General features: G+C 35.4%; 1 protein-coding gene across 2 annotated transcripts in view; it reads right to left on the bottom strand.

The window, feature by feature from the left end:
- Positions 1 to 9921, bottom strand: part of ANGPT1 (angiopoietin 1) — a 252366-nt gene that overhangs the window by 41531 nt on the left and 200914 nt on the right. For both annotated transcript variants that reach the window (XM_007446535.1, XM_007446536.1), the window contains exon 6: positions 5367 to 5468. In XM_007446535.1, the coding sequence (XP_007446597.1) occupies positions 5367 to 5468 (102 nt within the window). The remainder of the gene's footprint in view (positions 1 to 5366; positions 5469 to 9921) is intronic.

Below are 9921 nucleotides of genomic sequence, written 5' to 3'. Positions count from 1 at the left end.
AGGGAAGAAACCGTCTAATAGCTGAGTGCAGTGATGCAGAAACAACCATTTCATCATAAAGATGAAAAATTCAAGAAAAGAAGGGGAAATGGGTTCCTACATTAGTAAACTATCTACTGGCTAGTTTATCAGGCCGGCCACGAATCTGACACCTAGGAACAAAGGCTTGGCTTTGATTAAACAACTTCTACTCCCTCTCTCTGCTCCAATTTGAAGGCTTGCTCTGCCACACATTTGCTGTTACTTTTAAGCCTCAGTCTCCTTACATGCAAAACAAGGATTTAAAATGTCATTTCCATATATACTGTTGCGAGAAAAAAGTGAGAAAATATACCTAAAGCATCTATCTCAGTGCTGATGCATGAGAAGCACTTAGCAAAAATCTAGTTGTTTTTATTATAATTAGAGAATATATCACAATATATAGTAATTTTCTGTTTACTCGCCTGTCTCCCAAGAGACTATAAGCTATATGATGTTAAGCAGGTTCTTTTCTACTCTGTACGAGAAAGGGAACAAAAATAATCCAGGTCTTGTCTTAGCCTGAGAATTAATAAGGGGATATGAACCAATTCTTTAAATGGCTTTCAGATGCTAGGAACTAATGTATTCTTATGACAAGTTGAATACTGGTTTATACAAATGAGTACTGTCATTTTAATCCGAGAAGTTAATTATTAAACAAGAAATTTAAACCAACTGGTTGCAACTGGGGCTAAACTATGACACAAACCATATTTTGTGTCTACAGATTATCTTCTTACTCTTATTTCTGCTTTCCTAATGCTAAAGAGAAGCTGTCTTCTTCAACTCTATTGTGGTCCTATATTTTTTAATCTCTTTCTCACTACATTTCAAAAGTTTTAGGATCTACAAAAAGAGGTAATTTTTGAGATCTTAAGCCCATGCTAGTAAACTGATCGTTCTGACACTTACTTTCAACTGGCAGTGCATATCAGAAAGAGCTGTGGAGCCTTTTCAAAATATAGATGACTTGGTTCCTGTATGGAGGTTCTGACTCAGTATGTCTTGGGTGGTCTTAGAGATCTGTACATTTAAAAGGTTCCCCAGGTGAGTGTGCTGTGTACTAAAGGTGGGGAACCATAGGATTATGATGTAGAATAACTACTTCGAGTGCAAATGAGAAAAAAGCAATTAACCAGATCCAATTACCTAAGTGGTACAAGGGAAGAGACAAAACTTCATCTTCATATTGAAGATATTAGGAGTTAAGTGTGGATTATGTACTATGGGGCTGTCCTTGAAAAAATTCATATTTATGCCTGAAATACAGAGATGACCAATGCACAAACAAGCAAAAAAAGGTTTACACATTATTGTACACATAACAGCTTACCACAGGTTTATATTTTACTCCAAATAAATAGATTGCAACATTCATAAGAATAAAAGTAAAATATTATACAAAATTCAGGGCTGACACTGAAAAAGCAGCAAATCCTTACTGAATAAACAAACAATAGTAATAAAAATAGAATTTCTTCCTTTTTATAAATAAAATCCAAGGATGCTATGCCATATCCTTTCACGAAAACTACTGTTTAGTTACGTCAATCATAATCGTATGAAAGATTTTGATATCATAATTCAGAGAGATTGTTAATCAATTTTAATTCTCCTTTAGCTCTTTAATAAAAGGCAAAAGACCCTGGAATTTAGCTTAAACTAATACTGACTTAAAATTGGCCTTAAAAACCACATTTTGCTAAAAAAAAAAAAAAAAAAAAAAAACACAGAGGGGAAAGACCAATATTCATTAGTTTTTGCCAAAATCTGCAGAAATGTTCAGTTTTGGTTTGTACTTTTCCAAGTTAATAAAATAATTGTCCCTGATACTTTGTTTTGTCTGATAATGCTCATAGGAAGTGCTGACTTTTTTTTTTTTTTGCAGTACGCGGGCCTCTCACTGTTCTGGCCTCTCCCGTTGCGGAGCACAGGCTCCGGACGCGCAGGCTCAGCGGCCATGGCTCACGGGCCCAGCCGCTCCGCGGCATGTGGGATCCTCCCGGACCGGGGCACGAACCCGTGTCCCCTGCATCGGCAGGCGGACTCCCAATCACTGCGCCACCAGGGAAGCCCCGGAAGTGCTGACTTTTTATAGCTGAAACAATTGAAAACAGACACAGTCCATGTATCCTATGGATTTCATCTCTTTTCATAAAATGATTAAAGAAAACAGATAAGAACTCAGGGTTACTGAGCTGTGGCTTTCCAAAGGTGCTTAATATACAATTCAGTTGTGCATCTCCTCTAACTGCTGAGACAGCCCAAGAAAGATCAGAGGATGATTTATTTCAGCATTTTAAATTTCTTATATATTTTTCTCCTTTTAATGTGAAGAGTTTAAAATGCAGTTGAAAATGTGCTCTTAATTTCTTTCCAGAAACAAAGAACTCCCAGAAGGTATTGTGCTCAGCCTGAAATACTTGTGTCAGTAGGAAGCTCTGTTTATATGGGTAATTGTTTTCCATACAAAGACAGGTTGTCTCCAGGGCATTAGTCACTACCTTCTGTAAAGTCAGGCCACTGGGGTACTGTTTGGAACTCCTAGCTTGATTGGGCTTTATACGCAAAAGTACTGCTGGTAAGTGTTATCGCTGGAGGCCACTAAATGGTATCCTTAAGGCTTGAAGGAGTTAATATAGTTCCCTAAGTGCCTCATTAAAAAAGCCCACTCCAGACTTCCCTCTAAGCAAACACCTTTAATCTCCTCTTAAGGAAGTTTAAGTGAAAACAAAGCTTAGGTAAAAGATTTTGTAGGCTTAAAGCCAATGTTAAGAATCAAATAAACTGCAAATCTTCCATGTTGAGAGAGGTTTAAAAATTATCATTATATATTTGTAATTTCATGTGTTGGTAATTTTAACATATTGTTCTGGAGACCTTATGAAGCAAGAGGCAGCCCATTGATGTCAACCAGAATGAAGGAAAGGAGGGAGGAAAGGCAGAAAAGAAGAAGGGATAAAACTTTATTTCTACACTCAGTGCCTGAGAAAGAAGTGAAGCGTCTTACTGCATATAATAGATCAGGGAAGACTGAGGAGGCAGTGGTACACGCCAAGAAGTTCTTTTTCCCAAAGGATGTACACCCTAGCAGCAAGTTCTGATTCAGGGAGCAGAAGTGGGTGTGACTGATAAGTGTTGGCTTAAGGGGTCTATATCCATTCTTTGTAGAGTCGTTATTTTGTCTTTAGGTGAAAGAAAAGCTCTGGAGGAAACAACCGAAACACATGATTTTTTCACCAAATTTTTTCACATTTTATCATGTGTTTTGGTGAAAATTAACCAAGTTATAACATATAATAAATTCTCTTAATTAAAACAAAAAGAAGTCACCAGACTCATTTTTGCCAAAATGTTTCAGAAGTTTGGAGTTTATCTCATTTCTGACCATGTAGAATTGACACTCGGATGATAAATTGTTCTAGTTTGAATAAAACATGATAGTCTTTCTACTTTAAAGAAGGAAAAAAAAAAATAAAAAAGGGAGAGGAGTAAACTTCACAAAAGTTTGGGGCTTTTGGTTATTGTGAATAAACAATAATTCAGTCCCATTCCAATAATTTAAAAAATTGCTTAAAATATATACATTTGGTAAATGCTTACAAAACACGAGTCAATGCCATCCTTCATACGTCAGTCTCTCTTACTTAACGTGCCTCGTTTGCCAAGGCAGCAGATGCTTACAGCTGGTAAGTCACCATTTTGGAAAGTCACTGTGATGACAACTTTATATAAAATTTTCTTTTACCATTAGTATTAATAATAATGTATTTCAGACTTGCCAGAATCTATATCTATAGTCTAATTCTCAGATAACTGCTTCACATCTCATTTTAGTAGTGAAAATAATCATGATTTAAGGTGATTTGCAAAATAATATTTTTGCCAGAGTTAAGAAAAGAATTTGCAGTCTTTGATGTTTTAATCTTGGATCATGATAACACTTACTATTTACTGACAATTCAACGTGCCAAGAGCTTTACTTACAGCTAATCCTCACAATATCCCTGCAAGGCAGATGAGGTACTATTATTAATGTACTCTTTCTTCTAACAAGTGAGAAAGTTAAGGTATGGGTTAAGTGATTTGCCAAAAATCACTCCATTTGTAAGTGGCAGAGTAAAGACTAGAACAGTGCATGTGTGAGACAGGTAGCCATGTCTCCAGGGTGACCCCAGAACCAAGAATCTTCAGTCTACAGAACTTAAAGAATAGAAATGTTGCTCCTGGAGCTCTTTACAGAGCAAGAAATCTTTTAATATGAAAACTCTGGGTTCCAGCAGCTTATATGGACTGATTCAAGCCTAGCCAATCAGCTTCTATGTTTGAGATTCCCCTGATCCTTTAACTCACCCTGATCCCTGGACTGTGGAGACAGAGTTGAAGAGCCTTGCCTCTTGTCTCCTTACTGGTCGACCTCGAAATAAAAGCTCTTTCTTTTCTCAAAAGCCTGTGCCATAGTATTGGCTTCTACAAACCTTAGGCAACGAGCCCTTGCTCAGTAACATTACCTTTATCCTATGTTCTCACAGGTAATTTTGTATAATAGGTTTGATATAAAAATTACGGAAGAATTTATGTATGAGGCTTACACATATTAAACATTGAAAGGGTTAGATATGATGATGGTGATCATGATGATGATGATGATGTCTGCTGTCATTTTGGAGACCTCAGTGAATCATGCCTCACAGTTCACACCCTTGTGTACTTGTCTCACTTTGAATCTGGACTGGCCCTGTCATCAACTTTAACTAAAAGAATGTAGTGGAAGTGAAACCATGCCATTTCTGGGTCTAATAAATCTTAAAAAGGACTGGAAGGTTCTATTTTTGTGCTTGAGGCATGTCAACTGCCACTTAGTAAGTCTGATGACCCTGGATCACTGTACTGGGAGAAGCCCAACTTAACCACATCGAGGAGTTCTCAGTCCATAGCCAGCAACAACTTGCCAGCCATGTGAGTGAAGCCATTGGTAGTACCTCCCAGTCCTGCACCACAGCCCACAGCCCTGCGCACTTCCCTTGTCCTGGCTCATGTACCCAGCCTGGGTCTAAATTCTAGCTTCCTCCACCCTCATTCAACCAGGAACAAATTCAGACAATATGTAACAGTTCACTAAATAATTTCAGTAATATATTTTTCCTTCTGATGCACACGTGGAAATCATTTACTGAAAAAGATTTATGAGTGTTTTGTGTTTAATGAGAATGTCACAAACGTTATCATTTTATTTTTAAAATAACTGAAAGACATCTAAAAATACAAAGGTTTATCACATAGTGTAGTGAAGAAAATCTCATGATAAAACATCAAAAACTATGTAAATTCTTCCATCTTACCATTTTATATTCTTTCCAACCTCTTTGGAAATCTAGACTTCCATCTTCACGATGCTGTATTACAGTCCAACCTCCCCCATTGAGATCCATATTGCAAAATACCTGACAAAGGGAAAATAAAGTCAAGTGAAAATTATGTCTATTTTAAACAAACAGGTATCAGATATGTTTCAAGACAGAAATAGCATGGATAGGCCTACAGACAAAAATAATAAAAATTGCCATGTTGAAAATATTAATTTAGACATTTTATTGGCTATTTCTTCCTATATTTGAGTTGTTTCTGATTAAATCCCATCAAATGATAAATTACTTGTAAAGGTTTAAATCAGTCAGCTGAAAATTGTCTCAGTCACAGACTATAAAAATTATTTTTAAAAAGTTTGTCTTAAATGGTAATAGGCACTATGTATATTCAATTTTTTAAAATGCTACTAAAAGTTTCCAAAGTTACAGACCATTTTATTGCTAAAACATAAGATTTGGAATTTTATATCTTTAATTTGTTAAATCACAATATACTAATAATAAAGGTTTTGGAAAAATAATATTTAAAAAATCATTTATATTTAGCTATTACACATTTCATTGTATATTAACTCCTACATGCTCATATACAACAATAATTATTCTTGATGGTTCAGTATTACATTAGAGGCAAAATTTGGTCCCCAGCATATGGAGAACACATTATTTGCTTGAATTTTTGTCACGAACAATAAGAAGAGAACATGACGTACTGTATTCCTTCTGACTGTGAGAAGCATTTCTTTCCCATGTGGAAAAGTTATCCAAATCTTTCAAAGACTTATGCTTATTTCAATTATTCTAAATACAATACTATTTATTTAGAAATTGATTCATTTCCCCCAGAGTCCACCCAAGGAGAGAAACATATCTGTAATGGCATTATCTTTGGAGAGCAATCACTGTAACTGATGTAGCATAAATGTGGCAGCTTGATTATTCAAGGGCTCAGCTTTGGGGAACATCATTCCCCTGGCAATTGACTACTAAAGCAATTTGGAGGCTGGCTAAAGGTGTAGATATGAGGCAACAGCAGCAGGCAGGCTGTGTGGGCAAAGAGCCTGATTAAAGGAAAACCTCAAGTGTTTTCCTTGAGGCATTAAATTTGGAGCACAAATGGCTAAAGGGTATGAAAACAATGGCAAGAACTGTTATTCAAAGGACAAATTGTCCATGTACTTCCTCAGAGTAAAAGGAACTAAGAGGTACATACTTAACTGTGAGCATACAAAACTAGGCAAAATGCTCTCCTGAGGGCTCTTCCTCTAATTTGAACATGCACCCATCAGTATGTATTCGTTATCACTAGGAACTGACTCAACTCCAAGATCACAGATTTGAAATTCCTCTCCCTGTCCTAAAGTTCTCCCTCTAATAATCCCTTAACCTCTATGCACCTGCTCTTTGTCCTCAACATAACCTCCATCTAGCCTTTTGTCTTCCTTAATTCTAATTCAATTTTTTTCACCCAACAAGCATTTTTGGGCATTGATTCTGTGTTACAACTGGCGATATTATGATGAACAAAATACGGATAATTTCCTCAAAACACCTGAAAGTTAAAACACTGAGTGCCCCTGTAGAGTTAAGGAGATGTGGGAATCCACAATTTTCAACTCTAGTGACCTGAGAATAATAGAGTCAGTAATCTAAATGAAAAATTTAAGGAAGAGAGCTAACATGTGAGAAAAGAAAATGATCATGGTTTTGAAAACCTAGGATTTCAGATAGCATAGTCATCCAAAAGGGGGAGTTTATTGATCAGTTAGAGATGATCTAACTGTAGGTAGATCAAGGGTAAGAATAAGGATAAGAGCATGAGGGACTAAGAAAGAAACAGTCATAACAATAGTATGCCTTTTAACTGCTAGATAATTTAAACACTTCACACCCATTTTCTAATTTATCTCACAAGAACCCTGTGATGTAGGTATGATTATTATCTCCATTTTGCAGATGAAAAAACCTAAGGCTCTGAGTATTTCAGCAACTTACCAATGGTTATTATTAATATAACAGGTACTGGTTCTAGGATTTGAACCCCCTGTTTACCTAATTCAAAATTATATTAGGGGTAATCTTCTTGAAAGCAGTAGTTGATAGCACAAAGATGGAATTTTAAAGAAGTAAAAAAAAAAAGTGGAAACAGATGTCAGGGGGAGGGTCGGGTCCAAGAATGGGCTTTGGTGAACAACTGATGGAGATAAAAGACACCAATAACCTTTAGACAGGCAGGAACTTCATTTTATTTGCTACTGTCCCTGGTGCCTAGAGCAGTAGGGACAGTAGCCTAGCAGGTACTAAATGAATATTTGTTGAAAAACTAGAGATGCAATAAGGAAAGACATAAAATAGGAAAACTTGATTAATGGAATGCAGTGAAAGCTGGGGATGGATTTTGAGTTGGGGGAATAATCTACTTAATCAAATATTCCAGACAAGTCGAGACAAATAAAGATTAAGAAAATACACACTTAAATTTAAAATGAAGGAGCCATTAGTGACCTTGAAGAGAGAGACTGAAGGATTTCTATAAGAATAAAATCCAGATGGCACAGTTTACAGAGGGCATAGTTGGTGATTCAACACAAGTGGCCAAAGTGGAACTTTACTGGTAAAACAGATAAGAGTGAGTGAAAATGTCAAGGAAATATTTTGTTAGAGGAAACTAATTTCACTTGTTTTTTTAATTATATTTTACCCTGCCTTGACTGGTTATTCTAGAATTTTTTTTCCAGATTTTGATTTCCTAATGGACACTGATTGCCTGAAAGCTTGCCAAACTGTGTTTGCAAACCTATAAAGTCCACTTAATACACTCAGGGAAAGGAATAATAACTACATCTATAAATATAGAGTGTATAGAGAAAACTGTTCTTTACAGTTTTTTATTACTATTATCTATGTTATTAAAATTCTATGCACTTAAAAAGCTTTAAAATCACTCACTAATTTTAGAAAAAGACAACTTTCCTTTTAAACAAAGGTATCTAGTGACTTGAAAATGTTAAGATGTGTTGGGAGTACTTCTTAGGTAAAGACCCAGAGAAAGTTGCCCAGAGGAGAGAGAAGTTACCCAGGCAGATTACTGCCTTGGAAGGAAGCTAAAGTGCAGAGAACTTAAGAGGTTAGACCTATGCTCTACAATTCTTATTAGGACTCAGTAGTAACAGCAAGGATAACAGCTGCCATTTGTGGAATGTGGACACAACAGAACTGAATGACACATTGGTTAGGGGCATGGACTCAGGTACAACATTGCCTGTGTTCAAGTTCCACCTCTGCTCTCTCAGGCTATGTCATGGATCTTTTGCAAGGATTAAATGAGTCAATGCATATGAAGTTTTTAGAACAGTGTATGGCACATACTAAGCTTTGTCATTAATCTCTTAGATGTATTTTACAGATGAGATAATATGTATTTATATTGTGCACATATACTCTATGTATATAATATCTCATATATAACAGCTATTATACATATTTCACATAATTTATTATTTATAATTTGTTATGAATAATATAGAACATATAAAGCCAAAATATATAGAAGTTTAATAAACTGTCCTTATGATTACAATTACCAGCTTCTTGTTAATAATATTGGCAACATCAATCTTTGAGCATGCTTTTTAGTGTACGTGTATATGTATATATATACATATATGTATATGTACATATATATATGAAGCTGGATTCATGCTAGCACACACACACAAAAGACCATGTTATTTCTAGTCAGAAGAAAAATAAAAAGCCTATGCTTAACAGATGAAGGAAGTTAAAAAAATTAGGTGGTTGGTTTCAAAAGATTTGAGACATGAAAGGACTTGTAAAGTTCCTTTGCCAATATGGTATGGTTTGTGCTATCTGGCAGTGTCCTTCCTGTAGACACAAGCCCCACTACATTTACTATGCCTGTTGCATTTATTGATCATAGGACTTGGGCTTAACTCTATCCGAGAAAAGATTGAACTGGCTCCTATCCCAGGCAAGGTCAAAGCTTTCAAGCATTAAATATCCTTTAACATAATATAACGATTTAAACCCAAACAAAAAGGGGAAATTTGATTCACATAGTTATGCTTTTATGCCGTGTGCAAGTTGGAATGATTAACCTTGTGAGTGTTAATTATTTTTCCATAACCTTAAATAAAAAAGGCTCAATACATTTGTTATAGTCCTTTTCCAAGAGTTAGGGAAATTATAAATTCAGAAACAAATTTTTAAATATCTTACAATAATCAGAGTTATGATATAACGGTTTGTTTTAGTGAATGAAACTAAGCTGATTATAGTACATTTGGTTTTAGAAACATGAAATAAAAGGAAAAATCCTATTCCCTACTAACATGCACTGAAGGGAATTCAGAGAGGAAGATAACCACAAGCCATTAATGATGAAAAAGAGTGAAAAATAAATATATAAATGATCTAATTCTCATTTTCTATCTGCTTGAAAATTTTAGTAGTCCTAGAAAACTGCCTTTGGCTTCCATGTCACATTTTTTTTTTTTTTTTTTTTTTT

Source organism: Lipotes vexillifer, unplaced genomic scaffold, assembly GCF_000442215.2.
Source record: "Lipotes vexillifer unplaced genomic scaffold, Lipotes_vexillifer_v1.1 scaffold327, whole genome shotgun sequence".
NCBI classification, from domain to species: Eukaryota; Metazoa; Chordata; class Mammalia; order Artiodactyla; family Lipotidae; genus Lipotes; species Lipotes vexillifer.
This window is presented reverse-complemented; position numbering and strand designations above follow the sequence as displayed.